The 23622-nt window shown below is 34.9% G+C and overlaps 1 protein-coding gene across 2 annotated transcripts in view; it reads left to right on the forward strand.

Moving 5' to 3' along the window:
* LOC145668564 (cytochrome P450 6k1-like) overlaps positions 1-22129 on the forward strand; it is a 29488-nt gene extending 7359 nt beyond the window's left edge. Inside the window, exons 2-5 of one of the 2 annotated variants that reach the window (XM_081736555.1) lie at positions 4593-5556; positions 8210-8434; positions 11897-12148; positions 19514-22129. In XM_081736555.1, coding sequence (XP_081592681.1) covers positions 4635-5556; positions 8210-8434; positions 11897-12148; positions 19514-19683 — 1569 coding nt within the window. In that variant the 5' untranslated portion in view covers positions 4593-4634 and the 3' untranslated portion in view covers positions 19684-22129. The remainder of the gene's footprint in view (positions 1-4592; positions 5557-8209; positions 8435-11896; positions 12149-19513) is intronic. The other variant, XM_081736556.1, reaches the window with a different exon arrangement.
* The last annotated feature ends 1493 nt before the right edge of the window (positions 22130-23622 follow it).

A 23622-nucleotide genomic window follows, 5' to 3' on the forward strand; every position in this document is an offset into this window, starting at 1 on the left:
ATATATAATACATGCTACTTAAGTTTATTATGTAAAAATATAGAGGGTCATTGACCTTCGTAATATTGAGTAAACATTTAATTTCACGAGAAAAATGAAAGGTAATGACCTCAAATATCATTATCAGGTTATGTTTTGGACGTCTAGCATGTTCGGATCTCTCCGGAAGTCCATTGAACTCAAACTCACACTGACAGAGAGAGAAATTTCTGGATTACTTGAAATCGAACCAAGGAACATTTCTCGCTTACAGATTAAAGTCCGAAATTAATATTTGATTTATCTTCAATTGCAAATATTCTTGTTACGGTAGAACAAAGACACACCTGCGCCCTTAAGTGTTGTAAAACTGTACAGAATTGCTATCGAACGTTCACCCTTCAACAAATTGAACACTTCAACACTATTCTTGTTTCTAAGTCTGAAATGACGGAATAACTCAGCTATGTGATCTTTTTGGCCACCTCCTTAATGACAATGCTTCAACACGTTTATACCCATATCCTCAGATGCTGCTAGGGATTTCTGAGACGTTTCATAAACACATAACCTCATACTGTATATCTACATCTACCTCCAGATGCTTCCTAACCTGTTTATTGCGCATTGAAGATTTTTTACTTCATTTCCGTCGTTGATTAGACTTCCAACCTATCCTTTGTATAAGTGACGGAAGTCTTATAGAACGACTTTGTCTGTTTGTTGGTTTTTCAACTTGTATCAGAGCAAAAAGGGTAAGATATATCGAGGTGTGGCTTTTTGCAATCGGTTCAACTGGTTCATCATACCAAGAATACGTAGATTACATCTCCTCCGTTAATTCTCAATTCAAACAGGCAGTGGTTCAAATTATTTATTTTCGGTTTCAACGTTTATCTTCATTGAACGAAAACGGTAATAGATAGCGAGAAGCGATATTCTGCAAACAATTCACCATCTCAATACAACGAACTCTAACCTGCTTGAATACTCTAACAAAACCGGAAGTGGTTCAAATTTAATATTACTTCGGGTTTGAATACGGATTTCCACAGAGGAAAAATGGTAAGATATATCGAGATGTGTTGTTTTGAAATCTATTCATTGTCCCAGGAATAGGTCTCATCTTCTTCATTAACCTTCTATTCAAATTGGAAATGGTTCAAATGAGCCACTTCTGGTTTCAACACTTGTCACCATAGAACAAAAATGGTAATAGACATTGTTTTCTTTTTCAATCTATTCAGTGTCTCAAGAGAGAATATCGTCACAATCCGCAACACTCTATCAAAACAGGAAATGGTTAAACTTTAGTGCTACTTCCGGTTTCAATACTGATTTCCGTAGAGCATATACGGTGAGAACTATCGAGATAGAGTTTTTCAATCGATTCTACTTCAAAACAGTAAGTTCTATCTTCCCACTTAACCATCTATTTAATCCGGAATTGGTTCAAATTAACGATTTTTGGTTTCACTCTTTAACATCATGGAACCGAAACAGTAAGACACAGCGAGTAATGGCTTTTTGATATGGATTCAGTGTTCGAGGAAAAGACTCTATCTTTGATTTTATTACTCTATTGTAGCCAGTACTTATAAATGCACTACTTCAAGTCTCAGCATTGAATTGGCATAGTTTGGAAATTTACCGTAGTTTCACCTTGTGAAACGAAACTCATTTGTTTCAGAGTGACCTATATGGAAAAACGGTATTGACACGAATACCTTATACAGTCATCTCTCATTCTAACGGTCTTAAAGGTGTCAATAGCGATCTGATGTCGATTCTCCGTTAGTTCCGACACTAATGCTGCTGTGGCTAGTATGCTTAATTACTAGGAAAGAAAAAGAAATGATACAGTGCTCTATTTTTAATCAAGCACATTAGCTTATTTGGTAGTCCAAAATACCTGGGGCACTGTAAATTTTAGGGATGGCCGAAACATTCCGGAATCCGGAAATTTTATTTTCCAGAATCCTGAAAATTTCGTATTTTGGAAAAAAATTTGGAATTCGGAAAATGTTAGATTGCAGGAAAATTCTGGAATTCGGGAAAACCGGATTTGGAAGATATTCCAGTATTCGGGAAAAAGTGCTGTTTTATGAACACCGAATATAGAACCATAAAGTTACTTTTCGACATGTCTGGACGAAAGATAACACAAAGACTGGTTGTATAAGGAGAGATCAATGAAGAGATTTTAGAATTGCTCATATGGATAACATTACTAGCACGTCTCGATCCAGCACACACATTGGCTTGTATAAATCATTTTGGAAACCCTAAATAATTACTTATCATTTTAAAGATTTATACGAGTATATGCCTGATCCTATATCGATCATTCCATTCAAAATCCCGTAACTTCAAAAAATATCCATGAAGTCATGTATCCGATTTATATATTTTTTTTTCGTCGATAGGCATCTATCTATGTGGTAAACAGAAATTATGCTTTTAAGATACAGTTTTAACATTTAGGCTATAATACAAGTCTAAAATTATTTATTCATGTTCTCGAAAAGTAATGCACCTGCGGCATTATTATGCAGAATACGTGAAAAAAAGAAGAAAAGATACATATAGATAAGCCGAACGTTCTTGATATATATAAGCATGACAGGATAATGTAAGCAATATGAAATTAAATTTAAGGTGTTAATCCGTCGCTAAAATGTATTCATACCAGTGATGGGACAGGCCAGAAAGTTCATGACCCGTAACGCGGAGAAAATCGGACCCATAAACCACTAGACCCGCTCACTTAGACAGACACATGACCCAGAGTGACTCGGTATTCCGAATAGACTCGTTGTTATCTGGACAAACACAGTGTGAGACGCAAACGACGTAATATTGTCATATACATGAGGAATATGTGCTGCTAATGTAATTCCAACAAATAAGATTCTCTCGCCCCCCTCTCTCTGTGTTTTCTTACTAAATTCATAATTTTATTTTTTGTGTACATCTCTCTCTCTCTCTCTCTTTCCGTATGTGTGTGTGTCTGTGTTGTGTATGACTATATATCCAAGCATTGCACTGAAAGCTAACTACAAGTTTTATCAGAGCACAAACTCGTGAGAAACACAGAAACGATATATGTTTCACTTATTAAGGATCATCCAAGTTTAATCGAGTGAACCTATAAAACTGTAAGGGAAGGGCAAAGGGGAGTTGACCAGAACCAAGTCATCACCAGTATTATTACAGTGATACTGAAAACTGATTACGGTTGCATGTTGTATATTCCAATCGGGATCTCCAGTTATGCGAAGTTTTTTTTTTTTTTTTTTTTAATATTATAAGAAGAAAAAGAAGATTTCAGTGATTTCAACAAACTTACTTCTCAGAAGTTCTATCTTTAATTCTTCATAAGATTTCATCAAATAGTTACGTTCTAGAACTCTTCCCGTTATCATACGTAGGTGTTCAAATATTAATGAGCTTTTGCTTAGCTGGATTTTTAGCCCTCACAACTTTGGTATGCGTGGTCTCTAGTTGTATTCCCGGTGGAAGCACTGAAATTTTCTGGTGTTGAGGCAATTGAATTACTATCTGAATTAAAAGATATTGAACTTCTGTCCATAAAGCCAGAAATAGTGGCATCTGGGAACAGATGCACTGAACATACATATATGCCAACTGGCAGGCAATTGCCCTTCATGGACTGTAGCGCCAGGGAGTTTAGTACTTCTTTACATCTGTTAACTAGTTTCATCAGTATTTCAATGTCGTATAAAGAAAGGAAACTGAAAAGAATTTGACTTATTTATTATTTGTCTCTCCTGCATTCGACCTCACCTCTGTACACTCAAATAAAATACTAAAAAGTATAGCGCACGTTTCAGCTTTAGTACCGACGTCATATTTCTGACCTTTTCTGGTCATTATGCAGGTACAGTGTCAAATAATGTCAGAAAGTCATAGAAATGCGATGCAAATGAAAACTTGGATGGGGAAATACGATCTATAATTATAATTTATTACCGAAAAGAGCTACTTTCTGCCACAAAACATCTTTTCCTTCATAATAGTAGATTTCTGTATTAATCTGAATCTAGTTATGATAAGTATCCCCCTCGTAAACTCAGTTTAACTGTTATAGTCTCTTACATTAACAATAACACAAATCAATGTGCTATGGACCACACATCTTATTATATGGAGGCTATGCGCAGAATTAACGACAAAGATTCCATGTGTACTTCAACATTTTACAGTATTGGAAATAAAGCATTTCAATGGGCTCTCGAATTGCAAGATTTCAGTTTACCTTTCGGAAATTAGGTTACTAGCAACAAAAACAAGAAACAAGAAGGTAATGCGACGTTGCAGAGTGGTAAAAAGGCGCACACACACTATAACGTAAATAGATGAGCAGGTGTCAGATAAATTGGCTTGAATGTTTACGAAGATGTGGGAACACCGCAGCCCTCTCATTTGCTAACAGCGTTTAAAGGGAAGTCGGAACCCCGGTTTCAAACGTCACAAACATCTCCCTCGGCATACTAGTGAATATTAAGTCGACTGTATCATAATTAGAATAATAATTTCGATTCATTTTTGTCTTCTTATTCTTATTATTTATTTATTTTTGTAATTTACAGGTAAATTTTAAACGAACAAGAAAAGGACCAGTAGAACCTAAAATGATCTACGATCTACTAGTAATCGTCCTTAATATAATTATCAGTGTTGGGACTCTTTTCTACATTTACGCCACCTATAAGTACAACTACTGGAGGAAACTTGGTGTACCTTATGTCAAACCTTCATTATTATTTGGTAATGTGAAGAATTCAACTTTACAATACCAGAATATAACTTGCGATATAACGGACATTTACAATGCTCTTGATGGTCATAGATTTGGTGGATTTTACATATTTCAAAAACCAATCTTGATACTTAGAGACCCTGAACTAATAAGGACAATACTTATAAAAAATTTCCATCATTTTGAGAATCATGCTGAGTTTGGGAGTGAGGAAACAGACCCTTTAAATGCCAGAACATTGCTGAGACTGAGAGATCAGAAGTGGAAACACATGCGAATGAAACTTACACCCACTTTCACATCAGGAAAAATGAAGAAAATGTTTGAATTTGTTTGTGATTGTGCTCAAGAGCTACAAGTTTATCTCTCTAAAGCGGCATCTGCTCATAAAGACATTGAAATAAAGGACATTTTGTCGAAGTTTACAACAGACGTCATTGGCAGTTGCGCTTTCGGAATTAAGATAAATTCACTGAATAATCCTGATGCGGAATTTAGACGAATGGGGAAGAAATTAATGGAAGCCCCCACCTTTCTTCAAAGTCTCAAAATACTTATAATGGTGTCCTCTCCGTGGCTATCCAAAGTTTTGAATATAACTTTTACACCGAAAGACGTTGAAGATTTCTTTAGACGTACTGTGAAAGAAACTATGGAATATCGAGAAAATAATAATATTCAAAGAAATGACTTTTTGCAGTTGCTTATTGAACTGAAGAAGAAGGGCAAAATTGAAGGTGATGTGGATACAGAACACAACTACAATTTTGAACATGATGACAGCAAAGATATAGGTAAGTATATCTTTATACAGTTTATAGGAAAAGTATATAGTTTGATACCAAATAGATTCACATCTACGTAAAGAATGTCTTTTTACATAGCCAGTATTCCCTGTAAGCTACGCAAATAATGACTTAAATGGGCACCTAATTATTAAATAAATTTTAAAAAACACTTTAATTTTAAACTAACTTCTTTAGATCTTCCCTACTTACCTACTACCTGATATTAATTTTACAAATTTTTGAAATATTTAATTTTAACAAGAGAAATTGAAGATACAGATCACTCGTTTATGAAGAAATCAAAATACAAACACTAAAATGATGTATATTTAAAGATGAAAATGTATTTTTTAAGTTTATATTTAAGTAAATTCTCCTCATTATTTTATCCAGTGATCGTATATTCAACCAATTTAACAGTTAGTTCGCAATAGGGTGCACCAAATGGAAGAGGTTAAGGTATGTCATGGATAAGTCTGAATCAATTTACAATGAGAAGTAAAACGGAAAGTAGGTCCCATCTTCACCAGGAAACAAAGCCAAGCCCTTTAGTTGGTTTGTAGTTCTTACCAATTACTCCATTACATGCACACATTACACCTGTCTCTTGCATTACATTACAGAAAAGACTATCATGGAAGTTATTATTGTGAAACATTATAACACTTTCAGCATTTACATATGCAATCACATTTTACGCATGTATTTTATTGCTTTATTAAAATCTCACAGTTAAAAATTATTGATTGATACATCTCCTGCGTATATCTTTATTTTAGTGGTATATTTGTCTTTTAATTTCATTAAAAAGAATTACCGTATTTGACTTTACTTGATTAATTTGCAGTTCACCTTACCATTCAGTTCCGATATTATATGTACACTGAGAAAAAAATCTATGTGGCGTACGTAAAAAAGTAGGTGACATGTGTAAATCCTGTATTTTTTGGACTTAGCATACAGCAAACGTATAACTGAAGAAGTATATTTTATACGTACTTTCCGCATAAGTGTTCCGAATAAGCGTACTTTCCGTACAAACGAAAGAACTGTATATAGGTGATCAGGATCTCAAATACAGATGGACGTATGTAACATATAGCTGACGTATGTAACATACGTATATGTATGTAATATCCGAAAGACTGTTAGATTTCAGACATCCTACAACGATATGATATAACATCTAAGGACAGTACATATCTAGGATATGGATGATCTATTATCCGTACTGATTTCTGTAGTAAACATAAGGATTATGTATATTTGTACAATATACCGCTGCCCGGATAACGGATTTTTCCCAGGGTGACATAAATAGTTTAACCCCTTTAGGACCATAAGAATTGTAAGGAAGAAGAAAAAATATTTTTTGAAGTATTTAGGTTAGAGCTGACGTATATGTTCCAAAAACAGTTATCGCAAGTTGATCTCTTGAACAGTTATTTAGTTCTGGTTTCGAAAAACATATGTCTGAATGGTCAATAAGGGATTACTTATAAACAAATGCGCGTAAGTATTAGAAGTTACAATGTTTATGTATGCCAGTAATAGTGTTTCCTATATATACTACTTCATAGATCCATAAGTAACAAAAGAAACACTGACCAAAGGTTTAACACATACTGTATTTTAAACTATAATGTGTAACGGTTTCGGATATCTAACATATCCTTCATCATAGTGTCTGATGAAGGACATGTTAGATATCCGAAACCGTTACACATTATAGTTTAAAATACAGTATGTGTTGAAGCTTTGGTAAGTGTTTATTTTGTTTCAATATCCAATCCAAAGCCATGGATAGCCTTGTTATCCATAAGTAGAAGGTAAAAGTTATACAAAATCACGAAAAAGGATGATTACAAAACTATCAAAGAGTAATTTTGTATTTGTATTAATTTATATTCCAGCTTATTTCAGTAGTTCCTGTATCTAACACGCAATACACGAAAACTGAAACCTTTTAAATAATCCAATACAATTTCAGAACAATTTAAAGAAAGGGATAAACATGCCTTTTGGTCGTGAAAGGCTTAACGGTAAGATTCGAATCTCATGAGCTCTCACTGAGAATAGTACACAAGTCATATAACCATAAGAAGGTTCTATAAAAATGTAAAGTAAACAGCAGTGGAAATATAACCTTGCAAAACTGAATGATTAATGCCAAAATTATCAGAATTGAACTTTCATAATGGGGCAGATTTAATAATAATAATAATAATAATAATAATAATAATAATAATAATAATAATAATAATAATAATAATAATAATAATAATAATAATAATAATAATAATAATAATAAAAGGAGTTCCTGTTTTATAGTAGTTGTAAAATAATTCTTAATACACCATATGCACCATGTGTGTATATGATAGGTGTGGAATGACATAACTATTTCAGCATTTTTTAAAGGTGAATTTGACAATACATTTAGCTTTTTAAGGCCTCAATTATTTAATTTATGAGCTTTTTTAGTGTTATTTTTTTAAATACTTAAATAAATATATACTCTACATTCCATTACTTATATTATAGAAAATTCTTGTAAATTTTAACATAATGTTTGTAACATTTCTTAAGCATATAAAGTAATAAGAATTGAGATCGTCTAATTAACTCTGACATATTTGAAACATTAAACTATTTCCAGAATTGAGTGACGATGACTTAACAGCCCAAGCCTTGGTATTCTTTGCTGGAGGTTTTGAGACTTCATCAACATTGCTTAGTTTTGTTTTGTACGAACTGGCCCTCAACCCTGAGATCCAGCAGTGTTTACAGAAAGAGATTGATGAGATTTTGAAGAAAAATGATGGTAAACTTACCTACCAGGTTGTTATGCAAGAAATGGTCTATCTTGATAAGGTTGTTTGTGGTAAGTAGTTGCCTTTTTTTTTAAAAAAAAATGTTGTTTTAATATAAAGGCTCTCAAAGTGAGAGATATGAAAAACCAGCAAGATGGGTGCAACTTGATAAAATAGTGTGGACCTACTGTATAGGCTAAAGCATATGATGTTAAATAGTTAAATGCGAGTCCATCTGGCAGTAGCGTACCCAGGAATTTATTTCGGGGGGGGTTCAAACTAAATATGAAGCTATTTTATATTAAAATTGCTAAAATTGCCCCTAAAATTAGGCTAAATTTTTAAAAAGTCGAAATTTCGGGGGGGGTCCGGACCCCCGTGTCCCCCCCCTTCCGTACGTCCCTGCCATCTGGAATATTATTTATAATCACAGGCATGAGAGGCATAAGCGTATATTAACTCAACTAACGAGGTGAGTTGTAAGATTTGGAGTTAAGGCGGCTCTATAATGTAATCACGAAGTCACATTCTTTCAGAATTAATACGAAGTAAAATAAGTAAGTAGAAATATGCAATTTTTTTCCTATATACGAATGAAGAAAAAATAACTATTTTAATATGGAGTTTGCAACCCTGATTAATATCTATGATAGATTTGGCAGCATAGTGTAAGCCACGACGCTTTATGTTACTCACTATCCACGTGTTCTGACTTGGCTTTCTCTAGCGATAAACTGCCTAACAGACCAACCCTTTAAACGCTTGCCGTTACGTAGAATGTAATCACATATTTTTTGTGACTGAAAAAACTGAATCTGTTTCGGTCGCCACAGGAGAAGAGAAATAAGGCGGAGATTAAGGCTTGTGGCTGTGCTGACACATTCAACCCGAGTGAAGTGATATTTTTTTCTCTTCTTGCACACACATAAAATAATGACTCATAGTGTACCAAGATGCGAATAATCCAGAGTAGAATTTAGTATCATTGTCTGCAACGCTTATACTCACATTATTATGAAGGTTCTTAGTGTACTTTACAATTTCGGAGTTTAATAACACCTGATATTTACGTAACTTTTATTGCAAGCATTTATGAAGCTAATGAACTTTCTTCAACTATTTTAAATTGATTTACCACTAGACTATTACTGTCAAAGCAAAGATGCAAAGCAACAGACAAATATATAAGTGCTATACACTTGTAATTAAAAATTGTAAAATAACAATAAATTGAGAATAGTCAATTGTCAAGTCATGTAGAGTAGGTTTATGGCGGACAACACTCACGGGGAAGAGGTCAGTAAATTCGGTCCCATGAAGACTTGCGGAGCTTCGTTTATATTTTGAAGCTTTCTCCTACGGATATGGTTTGCAAACGCAACTTTCGGATGGTATACCACGGATCGATTCTCATTAGGAACACACGGATCCAAAGTCTACTTTAAACAGTTGGTCTACGACTTGGTGCTGAAAATAATAGTCGAATAAATTACTCATTTAGTTTAGAAATGATCCAAGTTGAATGTATACTTATTTCAATGCGTCATGAAAATATGATCGTGTCTCTTTCAGGTAAACAAAGGTAGATAATGTTTTACTATTACTTAATTCAAACATAAGCAGCGGCGCAAATCTGTCTGCAACATGGGGGGCGGGTAAGATCATTCCCATATTATTTTTAAGCCATGTTCAAAATATTTATGAAGCTGAGAAGCAGTGCTGTGGAGGATCAGGGGAGCAGAGTTATCTTCAACATTGGGAGGTGGGCAGATTTGAGGCTTATTCTAGGGGACATCAATTTTCTCTCACTTTCTTTGGTAGCAATTGGACACAAATCATCACATTTCTCCCCAAAAGCACATTTCAAATCGGATTATTGGGAGGAACAGTTCCCCCCCCCCAGTTCCAAGATTGGAGAGGACATGTTTCCCTCATCCCTCCCGGGATTTACGCCAGTGAACATAAGCATATATGTTGATGCGTAATTATATGATCAAATGACTTTCACAGAATCGATTTAGATGGGACACGGTGACTCAGTGGTAGAATGATTATCTTAGGTGCGAGGGGATCCTAGGTTGATCCCTCCCACAAAAGTTCGTGGTGGACAACATCATGAACATGAGTTTCCTCCGGGTTCTCCCTTTCCTCTTACATTTTCATTTCACTAATTATTTCATAATTCACTTTCATAGATTCATCCGTCTTTCTCAACCCAAAGAGCAGTATCAGGAAATGTAATTTATTTACAGAATTGATTGAGAAAATTCAATTGATGAAATAGGTTAAATAGTGCTGACAACACCAATTGTTTTCACTTCTTGAATAGCTTGACTTCTTTGTGCTTAATAAAGTTTGTAAAGTTAAGTTAGATAAGTCTATATGTAGGGCATAACCCTATATTGGATATATGGTCATGCAGTGGAAAACATTTCCTGTAATATTTGTAGCTAATATCAGAATTTAAAGAATGCCTTCAAAGTAAAACATCACTGAAGACCCCAATGCTATGGGCATTATTGAATCAGGGGAACTTGGTGCAAAATAATGTTTAACACGTTACAGAAAACAACAATAATTTGTATTAAACATATTAAAGGATTATGAAAATCAATAACCAAAAATCTGTAAGCAAATCGGGGCAGTCAGCTTTATACTTCCAAACTATGCTATGAATAAGTGTCGGAAGTCTTTATAGTATGGCTTCGACATGACGGCGTTATTAGTTACCGATTATTGACCTCAACACGCTGAGGCCAAATTGACTTAACCAATAATTAATATATCTGATCTCTTAAAATTTATTTGGAGGAAAATTGGTTCAGTGAATTAAACCGCTATGCTATAGTTGAGACGTCTGAGGCTTTTTGACTATCGTGAGGAAAAGCCTCTCTGAAAAGCATGGACGTTTTTAAATATCCCTGATATTCTACGTTCGTGTGGGATTCTACGTTCGTGTACCTGTCGGGTGTAAGTAGTCGGGTACTTATGAAAAGTGTCAGACAGCGAAATTAAAAGGCAGAATGAGTTTTAGAAGAAAGAAAAGAGGAAGAAATGGTAGAATGCTAACTTCTAATATGGCGCGAGGGATTACTGATTCGATTTCAGTCCATGTGTTTGTGGTGTACAACATCATGTCCGTGAGTTTTTTCAAGATTCTCCCATTTCCTCCCAGATTCTCATTCCACCAATTATTACTCTGCACGGTTATAAGTATAGGACGCAAAGCTATAAATTTAATTTCTTTTCTTTTCTTAAAATTTCATATCGTAATTTGAAATATTAAAGTGAATTACTACTGCTGTTTTTTTTTCTTTTAATTTACTATAATAATGTATATATTCTTAAATATTCTTAAATAAAATCCTTCAAATTATTATATAGACACTTTTGGAAATATAGTTTTAAAAAACAACAAGGAATTGAACAGATAATACGTGAAAATAAACTTTTAAAACTTAATTTTTTTTATTTTTTATTTTTTTTATTTATTTTTTATTTATTTATTTATTTTTTTTTTTTGCAATTTTCAGAAACTTTACGGAAATTCCCGCCGCTTGGATTAACAGATCGAGAATGCAAAAAAGCGTTCAAGATTCCAGATTCCGATGTTACAATTGAACCTGGAATAATAGTGCATATACCAATTTTAGGTATTCATCGTGATCCCAAATACTATCCAGAACCAGAAAAATTTGATCCTGAAAGGTTTAACGAGGACGAGAAACGACAGAGATTTGGACGCACTTTTCTACCTTTCGGAGATGGACCACGAATGTGCATTGGTAAGAAATTTGTATATATATATATATATATATATATATATATATATATATATATATATATATATATATATATATATATATATATATATATATATATATATATATATAACAAAATTAATGTTAATCAGCGTCTCTTATTTTCTTTTCTATTAGTTAAACATAAATTTCAAGACACCATTATAGCCTTTCGAATGTCAGTGTAAAACAAAAGTAAGATAAGGAATAGTGTGAGATAATCATATTCAGGAAGAAGAAATTAACTGTCTATTTTGCGGATTTTTGAGTAAAGAATTTTAAAAAAATGGACAATGAAAGGTTTTGTGTCCAGTGTCATATTTTGTTGGTCGGAAATATGGACGCTATGCGAAAGTGACAAAAGGGGGAAAAAAAGAAAGACTGAAGTTTTTATAAACGAGGAGCAGTCAAAATGTTCCCGATTATAAGTACATATTTACTTAATCGCCATCAAAGAAGTTACCTTCGGAATACACACATTTGCGCCACTGCTCCTGCCACTACTGAAAACACCAACGGAAGTCCTGTTTTGATCCTTTCTCATTAGTTTCGATCTCTTCCACGGAGACGAAACCGGTACAGCTCACAGATGACGAGAAGAACCCTAGCAGAAGTAGTGTGACGTAAGTATGGGCTCGCCCACTTTTCGCAAGGGGGTTTCAAATGACACTACGGAATAGCACACATATAACTTTACCCGAAGTAGCAGACGACATCTAAGTTTAGACCACACCTCAAAAACCAAAAATGGACTTGACCGTGTCGTTGACCTTTCCTCGCTATCCCCGTTTTAGGGTTGTTCTCGTCATCTGTGAGCTGTACGTTTGAGGGTCATTTCTAGCTTCGAAAAGAGACAAAAATCCGATGATGCTAAACTGATGTTAAGGCTATCAAAGTCTCGGAAGAAGATTTTCCCAATTTCAACATTAACTTGATGTTTCCACGTTGCTCGAATTTCGACATTGCACCGACTGATTACCATACACTCCTCTGATCAGCCACACTGCTCATACCCTCCCTGTTATGACCTACTCACACTTGTTAAATTCATAATTAAACAACCTAAGGATTGTACTGTACAAGATTCATTCTTATTGCATCACAAATGTCAAAAGTACAACAACATACCGGGAAGTTTTTTGAATGCCCCTCGTATACTATACTAGATATGGAGAAGAAAGGAGAAAATGAGCTGAATCGAACAGAAACCAATTACACATGTTAGAAATAGAAGAGGAGGAAACAACACACAATATTAGATACAATTAAAAAGAGGAAGGTAAACTTATTGAGACGTTATCTGAAATCGAAATGTATATTGAGGGATTTAATTGAATATATAGTAGAAGGAAAAAGAGGGAGGTGGGTACGTTAAAGACGAACAGATTCACTGAGAACTGTGCTGCATTGAAGCTTCTCCGTTTGCAGAACTGGCTCGCCAGTAATGGCAAAATAGGTACGATGATGACAGTGATTATAGTCACCAGTGACTTACTCGACAGACTTATTTTACATCCAAATTCACGCTAGACAATGGAAATCTTTGCCCTTCATATAATCTTAGAAAAAGAGGACAATAAATCTGGACCAGTGTTAGACTAGTATTTGTTCATGGCTCCGATCAACCGTCAAGAAGATACTGATTTCAGGAAAAGATAGCAAAGTGTACACGAAATCCTATAAGGTACTGATATTCAGCATAAAGCAACGATCTACGGAAGAATTAGGTTAATAGGAAATCTCAATAGACCAATAGGAATCTGGTCATTATAACCATAAAATGCACAAAATGTGTCATTTCAGACATGAAAAAGTTGAGAAAAATAGCAAAATATTTGGTCTAGGAATTAATTCGTGCGGTTGGTACGCACACATTGAAGCTGTAGTACAAACACAAAATACATAAATACCTTAAGAAAAATATTGTCCATCGCTAGCCACCACTTTCGCCCATCTGTCAGGCAATGTACGGATTCCGTGGCGAAAGAAGTCCTCATCCTTGGAAGCGATCCAGTCAGAGACCCATGTTTCGATATCTTTTGAAGAAGTAAACCGCTGTCCAATCAAATCGTTGTTCATGCAATCGAACAAGTAGTAGTCCGAAGGAGCAACGTCTGGTGAATACGGCGGGTGGGGTAAAACTTCAATCCGACATTTTCTAAATAGGTTTTGACCGGTTTTGCGACATGTGGGCGAGCGTTATCATGTTGAACAATAAGTTTATCATGTCTGTTCTCCCATTCTGGTCGTGTTCTGGCCAGAGCTTGCTTCAAACGCATTAATTGTCGTCGATAACGTTCTCCATTCATAGTTTCACCCAGTTGCAGCAGCTCATAGTACACCACACCTTTCATATCCCACCATATGCACAGCATAACCTTTGCACAGTGAATATCTCGTTTTGGTTGTGATGGACCTGGTTCACCTGGTTTCACCCAGGCCTTTTTTCGTTTAGGGTTCTCGTAATGGATCCACTTCTCATCACCCGTAATAATTCGATGCAGAAACCCCTTTCTGCTCTGTCGTTGAAGCAGCAATTCGCAAATGGTTTTTCGTCTTTCAACGTCTCTGTCTTTCAATTCATGTGGAACCCAATGTGACATCTTTTGAATCATTCCCATGGCTTTCAAGCGTTTGGAGACTGTTGTTTGATCAACACCTAATGCTGCTGCAAGTTGTTCCTGCGTTTGACACGAATCCTGCTCGAGCAATGCTGTCAATTCTTCGTCTTGAAATTTTTTTGGCTGTTCAGCTCGCTCTTGGTCTGCCAAGCCGAAATCACCACTTCTAAACCGTGCAAACCACTTCTGACACGTTCGCTCAGCTAGAGCATGGTCACCATACACTTCCACCAAAATACGATGACTTTCAGTCGCACTTTTCTGCATGTTAAAGTAATGCAGCAGGACACCCCACAAAAACACTTTATCAGGCACAAATTGCGCCATGTTCACTTAACTACAAACTGGTGTTGTTGACGCTTTAATCCACTGCCCTATACTACGAACGATACGCGATGACAGGGGTTTGCAACACATGTGTGGATACACGGAACTGTGGGACGCTCCGTTCGTTGCGCCATCTCTTGTCCACCCGCACGAATTAATTCCTAGACCAAATATTATTTTCTCTCTATATATTGTCTATTTACCGAACACGAAAGCATAAACATTGTGTACCTACATACATGAGTAGTTGGAAAATTAAGAACAAATGTTGAAATAAAATATTAACACCAAATACAAATAGGATATGAATATGTTAAAGTATGTATAATTGAAATTCTAATAACAATATTGTCCATAAAGTTAAAGAATCAGGATTATAAGCGGTAGAAAGAAATGAATTATTTAAATACAGATATGGGTGTCTGTAGGACAAGTGGACAAAGGTGTAGTGTGTGGAGTGAAGACTCCCTCAAGATACAGTATGTAGCGAAAGCAGTTGCCTTTTCTGCATCCGTCGTTGGTACTTGGCCAGCACATATGATGGGATATTGTGGGCCGTGTTTCTGAAATGTGAGACGTTTAAAGGTATTCCAGAATTTAGTGAGATTTGTTTCTTGGAGCAAAGCATTACAGGAGATACGCCAGTCTAGTTGTTTGCGGGCTACTATGTAGTTCTGTACCGTCCGTTGGAATTGACGAGGTAGAAGAAGAAATCGGCGGTCATTTGTGCGACGAATCTGTTAAATACTCTTATGAGTGTCGGAGAAGATCGATGGCGCGTGCTGGTAAACGAGGTCTAGACAATTCGCTGGCCATTTAGGAACTGCGTAATCCGTTGCATGAGAGACTATGTCAGTCAGAGGATATGAGAAGGTTTTAATAGATGCAACAGTCGTGAAAGTACGTGCAGTAGCCGGCAGATGTTCGGTGATATAAGTGCTGTACTGATCCCACCGAGCTTTGCTAAAGTTATATTTGGGTGTGCGTGGATGCAGTGGATTTTAGACGTGAAGTTATAGAGAGAAGTATTGGGCGATGATCACTACCTATGGAACCAAGGACATCAATAGTAGTAAGTGGTAAAAGTTTATTGGAGATGAAGGCCGAAACATACGGTGTTAGGCAAAAAGTAGAGAAGTTACGTATGACAGGTTGACTGACATTGCAGGCGCTTTGCTTTGAATGGCAAAAACTATTGATGCTGCCAACTTCAAAAAGCTCAAGAGACGCAATAAAGCGCACTCGGACGAATATGGATTTATTTTTTAAAAAAATATTTCCACTTCATATCGTGTTACTTCTACAAATTTGCTACAAACTCACTCCAACATCTATACATAGCAATTCACTTCCTTTGTGAGTCTCCTTATCCTTTACTTGTGAGTAAGGAGATATGCACAGTGATAAGGAGATTCATGGTCATAACAGAACGATGCGCTGAGTAGACAGCGCAGGTTCAGCTAGTAATGTTTTAAAGACGTTTATTGTTTTTAATCCGATTGCTACGGACGACGATAGCTTGTCAAATCTATGGAAATACTTAGACATATTTTTAGCAACTGATGAAAATGTCCCACATCTATTTGCACAATATTCCATATCTATTTCTTTACCCAGTCATTTTATGGGCATTTTAAGTAGCTTGCACTAATAAAGCCATTTATTTCCAGCTAGTTATAATGTGACGTCAAAGTTCGCTGCTCCTCTGTTCAGTAAAATACACGGAGGGACGTAGGAGCAGGTAAGAAATCTGACGTTGTGAAAGAGCAATGGTGACAAGGAAACTATCACATCTACAGTGTAGTCATGCCCTTATAGGTACACTACTTCCGAATTGTATTCTCCTACTTTATCTCCTTCCCTCCTTTGCTCTTAAACGCCACGAAAATTGTTGTTTTTCTTGTATTAAAAAAATAAAGGACTGCAAGAATCGCAATATCTGTACACAGAATAAAGTTACGTCTATTATCTTGTATTCATAACTGTGTAAACTTAGCGTTAAATTTAGTGACTTGGCAATCCTGTACGGAAACTACTTCATAAGTATAGGATTATTATTATACTTTTTTTCTTAGGAAGTTCATTTGCCTTTCAATAAGGCCAGACAAGGAAAAACGGAAAATATTAAAAAAAAAAAAAAAAAAAAAAACTTGTGTCGTGAATTGCTTATAAACACAGTAATTTGTATCTATGACGCAATATGGTTCATGCCAGTTTCATCACGCACTCAAGCCTGAAGACAGTATATTGTAAGCACGTGTATAAAGACCTTGAAACCTTTCTTTTTAACGTCGTTTGCCGTTTGTACCTATATTTTCACAATATCGATCACGGAATACGCAATAGCCCTGGGTAGTTGTTTGGATTTGTGTATTTTCCAGAGGCATAACCAAAAGGATGGAATATTATGACATGTCACCCTTTCTAGGCAGTGCACCACAAATAACATACTTATACAATACATACAGCGTTTCTCTTTACAAAAACAAAAGATGTTGGTACGCTTCAAGTAAAATCCATAGCTATAGGCAGTGGCGGATCTAGAAAGTAAAAACTGCGGGGGGGGGGGGGGGGAGTACCCAGACTATGATAGGTATATATAAACTTTCAAAAATATATAAATAATAGCTTAAATTATTTTGTCACTGAAAAAACTGGGGGGCCTAGCCCCCGACCCTGGCCTAGATCCTCCACTGGCTATAGGAAACATTTTAAAGCAGTGTTGAATTCAGATTTTTGTACAAGGGGGGCCAATAAGAATTTAAGGGAGGCTCTGTTATAGATTGCAATAGAGCAGTAGTAATCTGTCGCAACAAAACTCGCGACTTGTTATTGTCTGATCGGTTACAATAACCAACATATTGCCATTTCTCCCTAAGTAACGTTGTAAAGCGTTTGTGTGCATTTGTATCTAATTTCCAAGTTTTTATTTAACTTCGACTTTATATGAGAACGCTCTTTGTTACTTTGAACAATTAGGTTAGGCGAAAGAAGAAACTAATTTTCTTTAACAAACAAAAAATCTTTGGTTTTGCTCAGCCCCCCTAGGGGTGATATATATTCTAGGGGTGGCTCAGCCCCCCTTGAACATGCCTGAATTCAACACTATTTTAAAGCCTACGTTTCACAAAACCGTATGAGCTCCTGCCGCTGTTCTATTGGCTAGCGCGTGAGCCTTTGCTTACGTAGTTCCGGTCACGATTACTAGTTCGAAGGCATTACAAATTTGGCATTACCCAAATTACCCATTGCGGCAGTTCGGATCTCACCTTTAAACTCTCGGTCTGTCCTCGATAATTGACCCGGAATCAGGCACTCCAAAAACTTGCGAGGTACGTATTCACCTACATTTTAATTAACAATGTTAATTTCATGTTTAAAAAATAATCACCTTACGAACATAAATTATTTTTAGCTAGACATTCTCTTCAATTTTTATATAACACATAACCCCGTCTTAGTTGTAGACTCTATAAGTACTTGTAGTATTTGTAAAAATACTAAACGTAGCTATTACGTATTTATTTATATACCAGTTGCAAAATGCATATTGCTCTTCTTGTCATACAAACGAATCTTCTTATGCAGAGTCTTCTAAGAACGTCTTAAGGTTTGCAATGGGATCAGCGGTACTCAATAGGCGGGTTATTTGACAGCTGGTTGTATTCATGAAATATTACGGAGGACATAATTTTTCATTGAAAATGGTACAGGGGTGTACGGTGACTCAGTGGTAGAACGCTTACCTCTGGTGTGTGAGTCCCTATTTCGATTCCTGGCCAAGCAATTTTGTGGTGGACAACATCATGTCCGTGGGTTTCCTCGGGGTGCTCCTGTTTCATCTCACATTTTCAGTCTACCAATTATTCCATCATCATTCATTTGTTTTAATCACCCGTCTTCCTTAGTCTAAAGGGCGTAAGTGTGGGACGTTAAACTTATAGATATGTGAAAATGCTACAATCAAACAGGTGAATACTATATTTAGGGAGGGAGAAAAGTAGTATACATTTGGATAGGGCAAGTGCTAAATTGGGGGGAGATAAAATGGTAAATTTTCGGAAGTTGGGTCCGAGCCCTTGGGTAGAATGGGCACTTTTAACATACGTGGTTTTTATAGCATTCAAGAGTTACTGCTTTGAATTTTAAATTTTAAATTTTTCTCAGTTGATAGCGTAGGTGACTTTCAGAAACTGTATTTATTGATTTATTTATTTTAACTTGTTATAAGTTTATGTTATAGGTATATATTTTCTTACAAGTTAATCTTGAATTTCTGAGATACTTTTTTTTTTTTAATGTAGATACTTTATATACAATAGTATACTTGAAAACACTTTGAAAGAATGTAACATAGCCTTAAAATACGTATTTACTTTATTATTTTGTTTATTATTTGCAGGGTTACGTTTTGGATTGATGCAGGTTAAAGTTTGTCTAGTGTCTCTTCTTTCGAAATACGAGTTCATGCCCTCTTCAAAAAGGAAGGTTCCTTTTGAATTTGACCCAAAGTCAATATTTTTAAATGGGAAAGACGGAACATGGATCAAAATAGCACGAAGAAACATTTAAGTATCCTACTATAATATACAATATATTACTGTGTTACTATAATATATATTACTTAATTTTTATGTATAGGAGTCTGTACTTTCAATGGTAGTCATTATACAGTGGCCCAAAAGTAGGTTTACACCCCTGCATTGATCAAATATTCTATAACATTCTAGCTTATGGGTTTATTTGCCACGGCTCTTCCGAGCTTAAGATATAAGTAAAAAGGCTTTAAGATCAAATAATAAAGAAACTAAGTTTATCTGATGGATAACAATAAGAAATTATATAGAAAACAATGAGTTGATTAGTACCGGACTGTATACCTACTTTTGTGCCACTCTGTATAGGGTAAAAAAGGCAGGAAAGATTGCGTAGTACACTAGTTTGTACGGGGCTAGATAAAGGGGAGGAAAAAGAGGTGGTTAATTGTAATGAACAGAGAATTGGTAACTTTGCAAATAGAGTCAAATGTTAATTGCATGTATCGATATAGAGACTGTTCGCTGATGTTCCATGTTATGCATGAATGGTATAAACTAAGTGCGTACATTTTTTTAAACGTTCAGTATAAATTCATGGGAAGTTTGTAGTAAGAAATACTCAAAAGTAATGAAATAATAAATGAGTTAAATTATTGTCGGAACAAGCTACGCGAAAACTCTTATATAGAATTTGTTTATGCTTAGATTGACCTCCTCCATCACATCCCAAAATATCTGCACTTCCTCACCGGACACCCTGTATATACATATACGATGGAGAAAATTGAATAAATAGGAAGTTCTTCGTAAACAAGCTCATTCCTGTAAGACGAATAATATTTATCTACTGTTGTCAATTATATCGTGTTGTCTCTTTGTTACATTTTAACAGATGGTTTGAGAGTGTTGCAAAATTATGTTATAGGAAACAGAATGTTTAACGCTGCTTTTCCGTTATTATTTATAATTTTTACAAGTTTAATTTTATATTTTTATATTTATACGTGCAACTAAATACAAAGAATATCTAAAAATATAGTTAATTATACAATAAAATATACATTACATGTAACCTACGGAAGAAAATCCCGGAAGTTACGAGTCACTAATATACAGATTTTTCAAATCAAATATTCAAACAAGTTTTAATTAAATTCAGAGAAAAATATATTTTTTAAAAAAGTATAGAACATTAATAATTAATGAAATTGAGTATATTATCTCCATTTGTTCGAAATGATGTGAGAAAATAACACAAATATAATTAGAACACAACATTATTAAATATGAAATAATTCAGATACGACACTAACAGTATATAAGTGTAAATGCAAAATCTGAATTCACGAATTTTATTTATATGCATTATTAATTAATGGGGAAACAATAATAAGGAACGTAAGTGACTTGGATTGACGTCTGCATCTCAAAACTGAATATAGAACGTCATAGACATGGAGAGGAAAGAACATGGTTGCACTCAGTTTATTCCAAATATACGACATAATATGGAAAAAGATATTGCAAATACACTGATATAGTATACAACAGTGAAGGAGCATGAGTAGTACACAGTAACGTCTAAACAAAGTAGAGAATTATTGGCAGTTCAATTCAATTGTGTTTGTTTGTGGTTGTAAACAATCAGCCAACATTATTTCTGCAAATTAATCAATTACTGGTACCGGGTTTTCACTTAATCCCATCCAACTATCTATTCGATATAAATAAAAGATGAATTACACAAATTATTACTAATTGTTACTTTTAGATGTTGCATAAATTAAAATTGTAATTCTGAGTGTGTATAATGTGGGAAATAGGTAATATAACAGATGTAATGTATATTATTTTCAAACGTAATTAATTTATATTTATTAAAAATATCTATAACATATTGTACAGACGATTGTTATAAACATTAGTTGAACATGCTATTGAAGTAGTGTAAAGACATAGAATAAAATAAGCACCAAATTGTTTCCATATTTGTCTGCCAACAATATTGGTCACAGCTTAGAAAGAAAATCACTAATAGAAACTGATGTTATATTTACGAGTACATTAAAAGCGTAACGAATTTGAAATTTAAAATCAAGGTTTCCTTTTGTTTATACCCAGGGACATCTCGCAGGTTGTAAGCGTCCGGGGCGAAAATTCCTAGGCGCCCCCTCCTGCCCAGTGTGTTATGAAAGACAACCAGAGTTTATTCTGTACTTCTAGATTTAAATATGGAATGTAAGATCATGCTGTAAGATAAAAGAAGTTGGTATTGTCAATTTTTAAAAGTGAATGGGTTTTGTAGTTAAAACATAAAAGTTAATGAAAACATGGTTTTGAATTATTGAAATCGAGTGCTATTCTTGTTTATTTTGAACTTAATGCAACAACATAGTAATACCATGGAATATACAAATAACGATACAGATATTAAATTCCAAGATAAAAAAAACGCCCCGATCGCCCCACTCACGCGACAGCCCTGTTTATACCTTTACTTTTGTACATACCATATTATTAACATAGCTTCTGAAGGTGATCTTCACTTGTTTATCATCTTAAGAAGGTGTGGAGAGGAATGAAGAAATTTAATTAGGTTAAGTAAAAAAGAATAATAATGAACATTTGCTATGAATAGTTGAGAAATTTAAAGAAGTGGAAAAACTGTTTGGGACATTGTCTGAGAAGGAAGTGCGTCCTGAACAAAGGATACAAAGTAGGGTGGAAGAAAAACTGCAAATAAAAGGGGAGAATGGAAGAGAAAGAAAGAAGTAACGCGTATTAGTGGACAGTTGATTGCTATGTCAAAGCGAGAAGAATATGAAATAAAATAAAATTTCTCGTTTAACGCCCCACGGCTATGCGCCGAAACTAAAGCAGGCAATGATGAAAATGAATGAAATAGGGAATGAAGAGAGTTGAACATAAGTAATGAAAGTTTGAAAAACCGGAAGTACACCGATAAAAGCCACACCGCACACGGTATGTTTCTCCTTCACAAAGTTCGCTTGGCGCAAGCTAAGATCGAACTAGGGGCTCCACTCACCAAAAGTGAACACTCGACCACTGGCCCTACGAGAAGATTATTTGATGTAGAGTATTTCCATTTCTGGCAACTGACTTGTCAATAATTGCAGAATACTTACGGTTAAAAAGTTATATTGACAATGTGAGAAACTGTTATTACAATTATGTATGTATTGCGTAACGGTACTTCCATGATATTATTGAAGTAAAGGATCATTATTATTAAAGTTCTATTGATCACTGAGAAATTAACTTGTTTATTTGAGTTTAATTCCTTTCCAGCACCAAGGCTGTATGAAATGTAGATCTTCAGTTCAGCGGCTTCCAAATTGGTAGTCTCAATTGGATCGAACTCTTGCTTTCTGTCTACTTAACAGAAAGAGAGTTACGGAATCCCTAAATTCTTTCTGTCCTCATAAATTATGGTGAATAATGATTCAAATGACGGAATATACCCGCCTTTAAATTTAATATTGGGTCCTGAACTTTTCGCTCAGCCTCTATTCTATATAATCCCAAAATGAGAAAGTTAACAATTTCACTTCCATTGACCTCATTTATAATTCCGTTCGTATCAATATAGGGACGTTTCCTAGATAAGAGTTTTGAAATATATAAAGAAAAAATAAAATTTTTAATTTTAAAAAAAGTGAGTTCGAAACTTTTTTCTGTGAAATATTAACCCAATAGTTAAAAATAAGAAATATAGCGTTTGTAATAGTTACTTGTTACCTACAGAAACAAATGTCTAAAATTTAAACTCGTTTACTTGGTTACAAAAAAAGGGGGGAAGTAGCTTAACACTTACTCTCCAAATCTAGTTATTTTACAAGTAGGAATACTATTCCTAGCTCCAGGAGCATTCTTTAATATGCATCACTTCACCTATCTTAAACATGTTTTACTTAGGGACTTACTTTTTTCTTTCCTTCAAGCAATACACAAA

Source organism: Thermobia domestica, chromosome 13 (assembly GCF_964235325.1).
Source record: "Thermobia domestica chromosome 13, izTheDome1.hap1.1, whole genome shotgun sequence".
Classification (NCBI taxonomy): Eukaryota; Metazoa; Arthropoda; class Insecta; order Zygentoma; family Lepismatidae; genus Thermobia; species Thermobia domestica.